Source organism: Tripterygium wilfordii, chromosome 23, assembly GCF_013401445.1.
Source record: "Tripterygium wilfordii isolate XIE 37 chromosome 23, ASM1340144v1, whole genome shotgun sequence".
Classification (NCBI taxonomy): domain Eukaryota; kingdom Viridiplantae; phylum Streptophyta; class Magnoliopsida; order Celastrales; family Celastraceae; genus Tripterygium; species Tripterygium wilfordii.
Genome location: NC_052254.1, coordinates 5,035,073 through 5,047,394, shown reverse-complemented (window position 1 = coordinate 5,047,394; position 12,322 = coordinate 5,035,073). Strand labels below are relative to the sequence as shown.

Sequence of the window (12,322 nt, the reverse complement as noted above, 5' to 3'; positions counted from 1 at the left end):
TTCATGGCAAGTGTATAAGACATGTACATGTATGGTTTGATGAATATATATATACAGGTATGTATCAAATACATATAAACATGTAAATGAGGAATAAAGGTACATGGTATTTAAATGTACAGGAAATAAATGGAGTTAAGGATAGGAGAATCCCCCATTGTTCCTAACAAAATCAGGTTCCTACCAATTTCTGAAGGTCTCGAACCGGATCTAGGGTTATGTAATGTGCATATGGGTGGCATATCTAACTATAACGCGGCTACGCGAGAGGCCACTGGATCAGGTTAGTTCACACCCCATATCTGGAAGTGGAACCCATCCCCCAATATCTTGAAGGGACGTCAATCCAGGAGGATGTTTTTCCTTGCTTACGTGAGGACAAAATCCATCAAAAGCAAAGATCAACCCTCACTAATCACTAGTAGGACCCGGTTTTTATGGGTCATTTGTGTGCATGTGAATAGTGATGTGTGTGCGGGGGAATCATACCATATCCTCAATAAACACTCAAATTTTATCAAACCAAAAACCTGTTATTTTATCTACAATCATGAACAAACACATTAGATTCCTCAAAATGTTGAAAGAAAAATGTACAACAAAATAAACAAATCAACCAAATAGGAAAACAATAACAAAAAGGCCCGACCCCTTTGGTACAACAACCAATTTTCCCCAGTGAAGTCGCCAGCTGAAGCAACCGGCTTAAAAAACAATGAAGTCGCCACCAATTGATTTTTAGGATGCAATTGGACATCCGTTCTGGTCTACGAGAAAAAATGGGCAAGGGGGTCTATTGAGCATGGGGAAGGTGTTAGGCACCCCACAACTCCCGAAATCGGTTACCTTTAAATGTTTTCCTACTTGGCTTTAATTTGCTTTTGAGTCTTATTGAAATGTAAATGAAAAATCCACTTGGAGTGGTTTGGAGAACAAGGTACACGGGATCATTGGGGCCATTCCCGGCTTGGCCAAGGATTGGAGAAAACACCACTTGGGGTGGGTTTGGGGGTTTTGAAAAAAGGTGTGCACGGGATCATTGGGGCCATTCCCGGCTTGGCCAAGGATTGGATAAGGTACCACTTGGAGTGGGTTTGGATATTTTGGGGAAAAGGGAACTCTTGAGGACTTGGTTGATGTACCAAAAGGGCCCACAATCAAGGAATAATGTTCAATTCAAGTCTTACTCACAATTATGTTCTTCATGAGAAAAGAAAGAATCCATTTATGGCTCATTGAATGAGTCAAATATCTTTAAACCCACCGTTGAGTCCGTAAATAAATTCTCCTAATCCCTAAAAACACATTTGCTTTCCGGATCCACGAAATCCAAATGTTTTCAATGAATGCCAATGGAACCCCAATATCTTGAAGGCTCCTTGGTATTTAATCAAAACATAAGGATTCCATAATTTAATCTTGATGTGTTTTATTAATGTGAGACGGCTTGGATTAATCCAATGACTAACGCGTTGCATTTATTTTCATGACATTCAAATAATCCTAGCATAAGTCTAATCATCATGGCATGGTGTGAAAAATCAAAATCCTAAGCATGCATTCTAATGCAATCATCATTCACAAAATCATCTCCTAATGTCTATATGCTTCTAGCACCCTAAACATTTATGTATGCATTTCCAATATTTTCCACTATACTATTACAAAGATTTACATTTTACAAGGATACGTGACAAAACGAAATTTATACAAATGTACAAAAACCCAATATTGCCCTTGGGACCCATTGCTCCAATCCGGCCCAAACCTTTTAAGTATGCCCTCCGGCTCAAATAGTGTCCAGCCCGGTCCATGTCCAAAATCAAAGAATGGGTCAAATGGTTGTCCAAACATAACATCAAACTAAAACCCAATATTTAAGAATTCGCATGCACGTATAAACATATATGGTAATATACACATACATCTACAAACCACATATACATGCATATACATATATATAAACACATAAAATATACACACATAACCCACGGTCTATATAAACACCCATACCTACAGTGTATATATACATTCAAGCAAATCCATCCATCCACAACATAAATATATATATATTTATATACATACAGCATATATACACGTACAAACAAACATGAACTCATAGACACGCCATATATATATATATATATATATATATATATGTATATATATTATACACTCCACGTAACATATCATATATATATATATACACATCACATATGAACAGATATAAACACATACAACATATATATGCATATAGAAATCAACATATGTCTACATAAAATGCAAGGGCACAAATACAGCGAACAAATCCAATATACAAAATATACAAAAACCACATACATGAGGAAGAGTCTCAAATATGGGCCAAATCTCAGTCATTCATCAACATAGAACAAACATGACAAACATGAAAGGGAAACAAAGACCAAGAACCCAAAGAAACTCAGAAAATGAATCTGCAATGAAACGAAAACGGAGCCGAGGAAATGGAATCCAAAGAACCAAAGTGTATATGAGATATTACCTTCTTAGAACAATAGAAAGTCCTCCTTTTCTTAGAATCAAAGTTCTCCTTGAATGACCAAAGGTTTTCTCCACAACTCTCCCTTCATTTTGGCTTTCTCTCTTGTCTCCTCCTCTCACCCGGCTCCTCTCTCCCCTTTCTTTCCTTCTTTTTTTCTTTTTTATTTACCCAATTTCCCCCTACTTTTTCTCTCTTTCTCCCCTACCTTTTCTCTCCTTTCTTCTCCTTTTCCACCGATTTTTCTCCCACTCTCTCTTGTCTCTCCTTTTTTCCTTAAATTTTGCCACTTCTTTTCCCCTCCCACTCTCTCTTGTCTTCCACTTCACCATCTCCTCTTCATTCTTTTTTGTTTTTTTTTCCTTTCTCTCTTTTTTTTTTACTCCACTTTCGGCTACTCCATTTTTGTTTTTTTTGTTTTTTTGTTTTTTTGTTTTTTTGTTTTTATATTTATTTTATATTTTTGTATTTTTGGCCGGACGAAAACCGGTTACTACACCATGTAAAGTGGGAAATCAATTTTTTGAAAAGGCATTGCTGGACCTAGGGGCCAGCATTAATTTGTTACCTTACTCTGTTTATGAAAAACTTGGGTTAGGAGATCTTCAAGAGACTTCTATAACACTGCAACTAGCTGACCGTAGTGTCAAAAGACCCAAGGGAATTTTAGAGGATGTTCTGGTGACTGTAAATGACTTGATCTTGCCTGCTGATTTTGTTGTGTTGGATATGGAGGATAGTCCTAGATCAGCATCTTTGCCTATCATACTTGGACGACCTTTTATGGTTACCGCTGACATGAATATTAATGTGAGAAAGGGGACAGTAACTATGCAAGTAAATGACAAAGAATTGGAATTTCGTGTGTTTGATGCTCTTAAATCTCATGATGATCATAGTGATTGTTTTAATGTTGACACTACACAAGATCTTGTGAGTGAGGTTTTTCAGGTTACTAGAGTGGATCCAATCGAAGCAGTGGTGGCATATGGTTTGAACGAGAAGACAAGTTTGGAAGGAGAGTTCGAGGATGACCGTATAGAGGAGGCCATCCAAGCATTCCAGTTGGACCGGCCTTATGGTGGTAAGAATACTCCTCCATTTGAGCAACTGACGCCTACTAATGCATCTCTTGTTCCTTCCACAGTTAAAGCACCTAAGTTGGAGCTGAAGCAGCTGCCAAGTCACTTGAAATACATCTACTTGGGTGAACATAACACTTTACCCGTGATAGTGGCTGCAAATCTGAGTTTGGGGGAGGAGGCAAAGTTGATCCGAATTTTGAGACAGCACAAAACAGCTCTTGGTTGGACCATTGCGGACATAAAAGGGATCAGCCCGTCAAGATGTATGCATCAGATTTTTCTGGAAAATAATGCAAAGCCTACCCGAGAGGCACAAAGGAGGTTGAACCCACATATGAAGGAGGTTGTCAAAGCTGAAGTTCTAAAGCTACTTGATGTGGGGGTAATTTATCCGATTTCAGACAGTAAGTGGGTTAGTCCAATTCATGTAGTACCGAAGAAAAGTGGCATTACTGTAGTGAAGAATGCAAATAATGAATTGATACCTACACGAATGACCACGAGATGGAGAGTGTGTATAGATTATAGGAAGTTGAACAATGAAACTCGAAAAGACCACTTTCCGCTACCATTCATTGATCAGATGTTGGAGAGACTAGCTGGGCATAGTCATTATTGCTTTCTTGACGGCTATAGTGGATACAATCAGATTGCCATAGCACCTGAGGACCAAGAGAAGACTACGTTCACATGTCCATATGGCACTTTTGCATACCGAAGGATGCCGTTTGGGTTATGCAACGCACCAGCTACATTCCAAAGATGTATGATGAGTATTTTCTCTGACATGGTAGAGAAGTTTATTGAAGTTTTCATGGATGATTTTAGTGTATTTGGAACTGATTTTGATGAATGTCTTGAGCATTTGCGGCTAGTTTTAGAGAGGTGTGAAGAAACCAACCTCGTTTTGAATTGGGAAAAATGTCACTTCATGGTGCAAGAGGGAATTGTGTTGGGTCATTTGATTTCCAGCCGTGGCATTGAAGTGGACAAGGCGAAAATCGAAGTCATTTCAAAGCTGCCCCATCCTACAACAGTAAAAGGTGTGCGGAGTTTTCTTGGTCATGCGGGATTCTACCGGAGATTTATTAAAGACTTTTCCAAGATTTCCCAACCTTTGTGTGTATTGCTGACAAAGGATGCTGATTTTGTATGGACAAATGAGTGCAGAACAGCTTTTGACAAATTAAAGGAAGCACTCACCTCAGCTCCTATTATGCAAGTACCTGATTGGGAGTTGCCATTTGAGTTAATGTGCGATGCAAGCGATTACTCCTTGGGGGCTGTTCTGGGGCAGCGGAAAAATAAGACACCCTATGCCATTTATTATGCCTCGCGCACCATGAATGATGCTCAGCTGAATTATTCAACAACGGAAAAAGAATTATTGGCAGTGATTTTTGCATTGGAAAAATTCAGATCTTACCTCATTGGCTCGCGAGTTATTGTGTATACAGACCATGCTGCATTGAGGTATTTAATGACAAAAAAAGATGCAAAGCCAAGGCTAATACGTTGGGTTCTACTTTTGCAGGAGTTCGACTTGGAGATTAAAGATAAAAAGGGAAGCGAAAATGTAGTGGCTGATCATCTTTCTCGGCTGCTACCTGACAATGAACATGAAGAACTTCCTTTGGGTGACTCTTTCCCGGATGAACAGCTCCTGTCCATAAACACACTGCCATGGTATGCCGACATTGTGAATTATCTTGTTACTAATTCTTTTCCTACTGATTTGTCTTATCAGGAAAGGAAGCGGATAATTTCACGGGCTAGAGATTACATATGGGATGATCCTTACCTTTTCAAGATATGCCCGGATCAAATTATTCGTAGATGTGTAGCACAATGTGAACAACAAGAGATCTTGACTCATTGTCATGCTTATGCATGTGGAGGCCACTTTGGGCCTAAAAAGACTGCAATTAAGGTATTTCAAGCTGGTTTTTATTGGCCTACTATTTTTAAAGATGCTTGGATTTTTTGTAAGACTTGTGACAGATGCCAAAGGACCGGTAACATAGCTGCCAGAGATCAAATGCCTTTAACAAATATTCAAGTCATTGAACTTTTTGATGTATGGGGAATTGACTTCATGGGTCCTTTTCCTAACTCTTTTGGCTTTGAATATATTTTAGTTGGTGTTGATTATGTGTCCAAATGGGTCGAGGCAGTCCCTTCAAGAACTAATGATCATCGAGTGGTTGTGAAGTTTTTGCAGGACAATATTTTCTCTCGTTTTGGGATGCCACGAGCTATCATTAGTGATGGTGGAAGTCACTTCAATAATTATGCATGTTCGGCCTTAATGAAGAAATATGGGATCACTCACCGTGTGGGAACCCCATATCATCCTCAGACGAGTGGGCAAGTGGAGATAAGCAATAGAGAGATCAAGGCCATTCTTGAGAAGACGGTGAATCCAAACAGAAAAGATTGGTCTCTTCGTTTGACTGATGCTTTGTGGGCCTACCGGACTGCATACAAAACACCCATTGGGATGTCTCCATTCCGGTTGGTTTATGGGAAAGAGTGTCACTTGCCAGTTGAATTAGAGCATCGAGCTTATTGGGCTATTAAAAAGCTAAATTTTGACATGAAGGCAGCTGGAGATAGGCGTCGCTTGCAACTAAACGAGCTTGAAGAATTACGGTATGAAGCTTATGACAATGCTAAGTTATACAAGGAGCGTGCCAAGCAGTACCATGACAAGAAGCTTGTACGAAAGACTTTTTCTGTAGGACAGAAGGTGCTGGTGTATAACTCTCGCTTGAAACTTTTTCCGGGGAAACTCAAATCAAAGTGGCATGGGCCATATGTGATACAAGCTGTGTTCCCTCATGGTGCATTAGAGTTAAAACATCAAGATTCTGATCACACATTTAAGGTTAATGGCCATCGCGTGAAGCCTTATTGGGAGAATGTACAAGTTACTGTGGATGAAGTGGTATATCTCCACTCAACTGATCTCTGACCGAGTATTAGGCTATGTCCGGCTGAAGACAATAAATTTAGCACTTCATGGGAGGTAACCCATGTGGAAGAGGAGCACAATTTACACAACTTCAATCAGCTAAGTATCTCTTCTTTTCTTTCCATTATTTTTGTTATTTGTTTTCGTCCTTGCAAATTTTCTTTTGTTCTTTCTTATTAAACATTGAGGACAATGTCAATTTCAAGTTTGGGGGAGAGGGAATTTGCTTTTGCCGAAAATTTTCCGAAAGTTTTTGAAAAAGTTTTTGAAATTGTTTTGAGAAGAGAATTGGCATACTTGTGCTTAATTGTTATGAAGTGCTCTTGAGATTGATGGTATGATTATTTGCATGACCTTTTGCAATGAATGTCTGCTGAGTTTACATATTATTTGCAACACCAATTAGCTTGTGAGGAGCCTTCAGAAAATTTTGTGTGCTATGAATTTCATGACTTTGTATAGCTAGAACTTGCATTAGACCATCTGAAGTAAATACTATGTTTTTGTTCTTTGAAAGTGATGAAGGCATTCTTTGTTAATTTTTGGCCTACCTTGAACCCGGCTGTTGCTTCCAATCCTTTCATTGAATTTGTCTGCTCTTGCGATAAACCTTCCATTCTATGTGATGTGTTATGCCTGTGTCATAAGTCATAAAATAGTATCCATCATGAGGCTATGGTCGAGGTGTTAGGAAGGTTATGAGGAGTCTAAGTGTGGTGTTGAATGGAGAAATCTGAACAGTGGAGAGAAGTGTATAAGTAGAGTGCTGGGGACTTTGTAGCCTGTGTGCAGCCTAAGTGTGGCCTGAAGTGTATACAATTAAGCGGGGACCCATGTTTAAAAAAATAAATAAATAAATATATATATGGAGTAGGGTTGGTGCCAGGCCCTACAGCCGCCGCAGCCCCTAATTTTCTCTTCTACCTCTTGCACATAAAGACAGGGGAGATTACCTTTCTATAAAGAAAAAAAAAAGAACTTGGGTTAATTCTCTCAACTTTGGCAACAATACCGAGTTCATTAATGGCTACAAGAAGTGCAAAGAGGAAGAAGGAGTTAGCAAGCAAGAAGAAGGGAAAGGTGGTTGAGAGTGCGGATGTCCCTGTGGAGGAAGAAGAGGGTTTTGACCGATTCATATCCCCGGCAGTGCAGATCGAGTGTGAGGAAGTGTGGTCGAAGCGGGCTTTGCATGTGGAACGCCATGTTGTGGTGGAGCACTTCCAACGGGTTAACTGGTATTACAAATTGAAAGAGAGGGGATAGCTCGGTATCACCAGTGTTCCAGGTGTGGCTATTCGGCAACTGGTTTATGAGTTTTATGCCAATTTGATAGTTAATGATAACCACTGTATGGCATATGTTCGAGGTAAGCAGTTCTTTTTCAACCCAAGAAGGGTTTCATCTGTTTTAAGCTTACCCGAACCATTGAAGAAACCTAGCTTTAAATTTAGGGATTTTGGAACTTCGAATGTTGATATTGTGTGGCCTGATTGGAGAATTGTGGTTGAAACTCTGACTGGGAATAGTAGTGATGAGCCGAACAAAAATGTGATTTTATATGTAGATTTGATGCAGCCTTATAGACTGTTAGCGCAGATAGTGACCAGGAATGTGATACCTGTGACTCATCTCTCCACTGTCAATGCAAAGTCTTGCTATTTGATGTATGCCATTATTTGTGATTTGGATTTTTGCATGGCAAGTACTATATATGATCACATTGTTAAAGTGAAAGAGGACAATAAACCTGGTCAAGTGCTGCCATTTGGGGTGTTGATTACTACCTTGTGTCTTGCTGAAAGTGTGGAAAAGGAGTTGGGTGATGTTCAGGAGAAAAGGAAAGCACCTCTGAACAAGTTTTGGTTTGATAGAAGTGAAGTGCAGCTTGTTAGGCAGCAGCAGAAACCTTCTGGGACAGCTGAGGAGTCTCGGGTGCATAATACTGAAGAAGGAACTGTTGGTGCAGGTTGTGGTAATTTGGACGAAAGGTTGGAAGCTGTTGAGGAGAGAGTGACTGATTTGGGTGTCGAGGTTGAGCAAGTTGGGAGTTTGCAGGGGCAGGTTATAACCCGGTTGGAGCATCTTGAATCAACAGTTGAGTCACTTCAAATGAGTATTGGAACACATATGCATGAGATGAAGGAGGCAATGCAGAGGTTTGAGGCTCAACAGAGGGAGATGGTTGACTTGATTCGTGATGGAAGCCTACCCTGAAGTTATGTGGTTGTATGTTGATGTTCTAGCTAGTTTGCTGAAAATCTGACTTGTTATTTTGGAGTAGGGGAGTTTTCTTTTGGTACTATATTATGTTGGGATGGTTAGATGGAGTTAGGATTAGTTTTATGATGGATGCCTATTTTTTGAGACTGTGATATATGGCATGATCATCACATATTTTGTTAAACCAGACCTCTATATATCTTATGCTATTCCCTGCAGTTTATCCTTTATGCATTGAACTTAATTGTGATTGGATTATGATGACTTTAGTTTGAGTCCAATTTATATTTATTTTGTGCATTTTTTTTTTTTTTTTTTGAGCCTTCCTTAGCCAAATTTCTTGCTCCCAATAAAGTCCTTCTGATTCATTGAATGAGAATTTTAGTGTGAAGTAAGGTTGGTGGACATGCAAGCATATGGCTGCAGGGTATGAATTCATAAGAGAGTAAACACCACCCTTATACACTTGAGTGAAAATTTTCTTCTACATATTATGTGTGTACCTTGGTGAGGGTGTGTGAGAATAATTGTGTAAACTAAAGTGGTTGTGAGCAGAGTTAGGGCTGTGCAGTTTTCTACTAGATGTCAATATTGCATTGCAATAATGAGAGAGTACTTGTAGTGCCAATTCTTGATTGAAGTTTTTCAACTGATGCTTAAATGATTTAAACTTTCTCGTGATTGATTGCTTGCTTGAGGACAAGCAAGGTTGAAGTTTGGGGGATTTTGTTAGGTGTAAAATACACCTAGTTTTATGGGCTTAAAAGTATTATTTTTCTATGTTGATTAGTGCAAAATACTGCCCATATTGGTATTTTTATGAACAGGTACTGCTGGAGAATAAATTCATTACTGGACAGAATTTGTAACCTGTTCGCAACCTGTGCGGCCGCAGATCGCGGGAATCAGACTTGTGTGATTGAGTTGCTGACGTGGCAAGAATAGATGGGCCAGTTTAGGGCTTGCTAAAGACTATATAAAGAGTGTTAAGCTGAGACAACAAGGGGATTTTACTTTGCGCAGCCGAAGACCAAAGATTGGAGAAGTGGGTGTCGGCAGGAAGGAGGAGAAGCAACATCAAAGCTGGGCACATCAATTCTTCAGCAAATTTCTACTCTTCCATTGATTTAAACATTGTCTATGAGTATTTATATGGTTTTAATTATGAGCATGTGTAGCTAAACTCTTTTCTAGCTAGGGTTTGGTGATTCTTCTACCATAAACCTTGTGCACAGATTTGATTGACAATCAGACTAAGTTTAATTCTTTGTTCTCTGGATTGATTGTTTATTTCCTATTGTTATGCATGCCTGATCAACATCATAATTTTAGGAATTGTTAGTTAAACATATTCGGCTGACCATGACCCGGTGTTTGACGAAGTAACAAGAACTTGCGTAAGATCCAAGTTTTGGGAACATAGGACATAATTGATTGGGTAATAGACCATTATCCTAAATTGTGCAACTGTCGATTTCCTAGTGCTTATGTTTGTCTTAGGAAACTCTTAGGATAGACCAACCAAGACTCCTTTGATAAGAAAAGATCTTGCAACTGGACCAAAGTCAGGATCGTTGTTTAGGGAAATCTAATTGACTGCAGCTGGACCAAGGCCTTTCAATTGACATTGTTAGACTTTTAAATTGTGTGATTGCATATTAATCTGTGTGCACAGGTGGAGGTAGTTGGCAAGCCAAACCCAAGCTAGTTTTTCATCCATTGATATTTAGTTTAATTTTATTGCTAGATTAATATTAGAAGCATCTGAATTTAATTTACACTATTGTTGGTAGTTATAGTTGGTAATTAATACAGTCCTCGTGGATTCGACCCCTTTCACTATTATACTGTCAGTTGGCACGTACACTTGCGATTGGGATAAACCCGTCGGTATTGAGTTGCAAGTATTTCTTGCAATAAAAAGTATCGAACAAGTTTATGTTTAGAGTATCTGTTGTGGATGGTCTAAGGACGAGGAGGGGCAATTCGGTGTGCAAATCAAGAAAAAATCCTTCGGTTTGTAAACATTGCGGCTCAATTTTGTTAGGTAGTGGCAAAAGTAAACAAATATTTCAATGACATAAAAATCTTGAGATCCGACAAGGGAGAAATTCGTTTCATTACAATCATAATTTGATGACCATGGAACCATATTTCAATGATGTTGCACTTCCACATCTCAACAAAATAGGGTGGTGGAGCAAAAGCATCGTCGCCTATTAAATGTGATGACGATTATTTACACTATAGGCTTAATTAAGTACACACCAAAAGCTCAAAAAAAAAAAAAAACCTTCATCTAATAACACCCTAAAAACCCCAAAATCAAGCATTTGGTCTGTTAGTTAAGGGTCAGAACGATTTAGGAAAAGGCCGCGGTAAATCAAAGAAGAGTGTTCAGTGTTGTTATTGTCATTGGTTTGGACATTCCAAGTTGGAGTGTCTGAAGCTTAAAGATCGTGGGAAGACAGGTCCAAAATCGAATATTGGTAATGTGAATGTTTGCTCAGATAAAGATTCAACTTTTTTTTTTCCTGTTATAGTTTCACTCCAAGGAAGAGCAGATTTTAGATTTGGGTTGCGCCTATCACGTGTCTCCTTATAGGGATGCCTTTACTACCTATGATTTTTAGCTCATACGAGCATGTCTAGTGGAGCTGTCCAGACAACAGACTCTTTTTTGGAAGATAGATTAGTATTCGTACAAACAGCTCTTCGAACCGTCCGGATAGATCTCACAGATCTGCACTCGGAACAGTCCTTATAAATAGTTTTTATTTGTAGGTCGGGAATCGTGAGAGCTGACTAGTGAGGGACGTTATATTGAGTTGTAAACACTGGGAGAGTGTTGTCTAGAGCAAGAGAGAGGGATTTAGGTTAATTCTTGAGTTCAAGAGCTCATCTCTTTCGTAAATTTCTTCATATTAGTGCAATTCTCCGTTGTTCTTCGCCTGAGCACGTAGGCAAGTTGTGTCGAACCTCATTAAATCTTGTGTCTTCTCTCTCTTTTGTTTCCGCAAATTTTCTATAGTCGAGTTTTGTTCGTTAATTCACAACACAAAGGTTAAGGGTGGGCAATTGCCTACTCTGATTTTTTTTTTTAATCCTCAATGTTAGTTTTGAATTTTTATAATAATGATAGTCTTGCCTACACTGAGATTGTAATATTTTGGTTGGAGTACAAGATAAAGAAGTGATGTTGTCTTTTGCCTTTGTTATTATCTTTTCAAACAAATTGAAGATCAAGGGGTTGGCGATTCTTTTATTGTTGACGGGTTTATAAATTGGAAGAAGATAGAGTGTCTTCAAAAACATGTTATCCAAGGAACGTCTCTGATATAGAGTTCTATAGCACTTTATGATCAAATCGATACTTTTGTTATTGATGTGCGCTCCAACGTTGATTTCACGAAATCAACGATCATGCTTAAAAAATGATTGATACAAGAAGACATAGCATATATACACTAGTTTATAGACTTCTAAATTTGACATTGATTCTACCAATAGCAATTGTTATTT

General features: G+C 38.8%; 1 protein-coding gene across 1 annotated transcript in view; it reads right to left on the bottom strand.

Annotated features, from left to right (window-relative positions):
* Window positions 1-12,322, bottom strand: part of LOC119992714 — a 107,344-nt gene that overhangs the window by 34,985 nt on the left and 60,037 nt on the right. Inside the window, exon 7 of the mRNA XM_038839507.1 lies at window positions 849-863. Within this exon, the coding sequence (XP_038695435.1) occupies window positions 849-863 (15 nt within the window). The remainder of the gene's footprint in view (window positions 1-848; window positions 864-12,322) is intronic.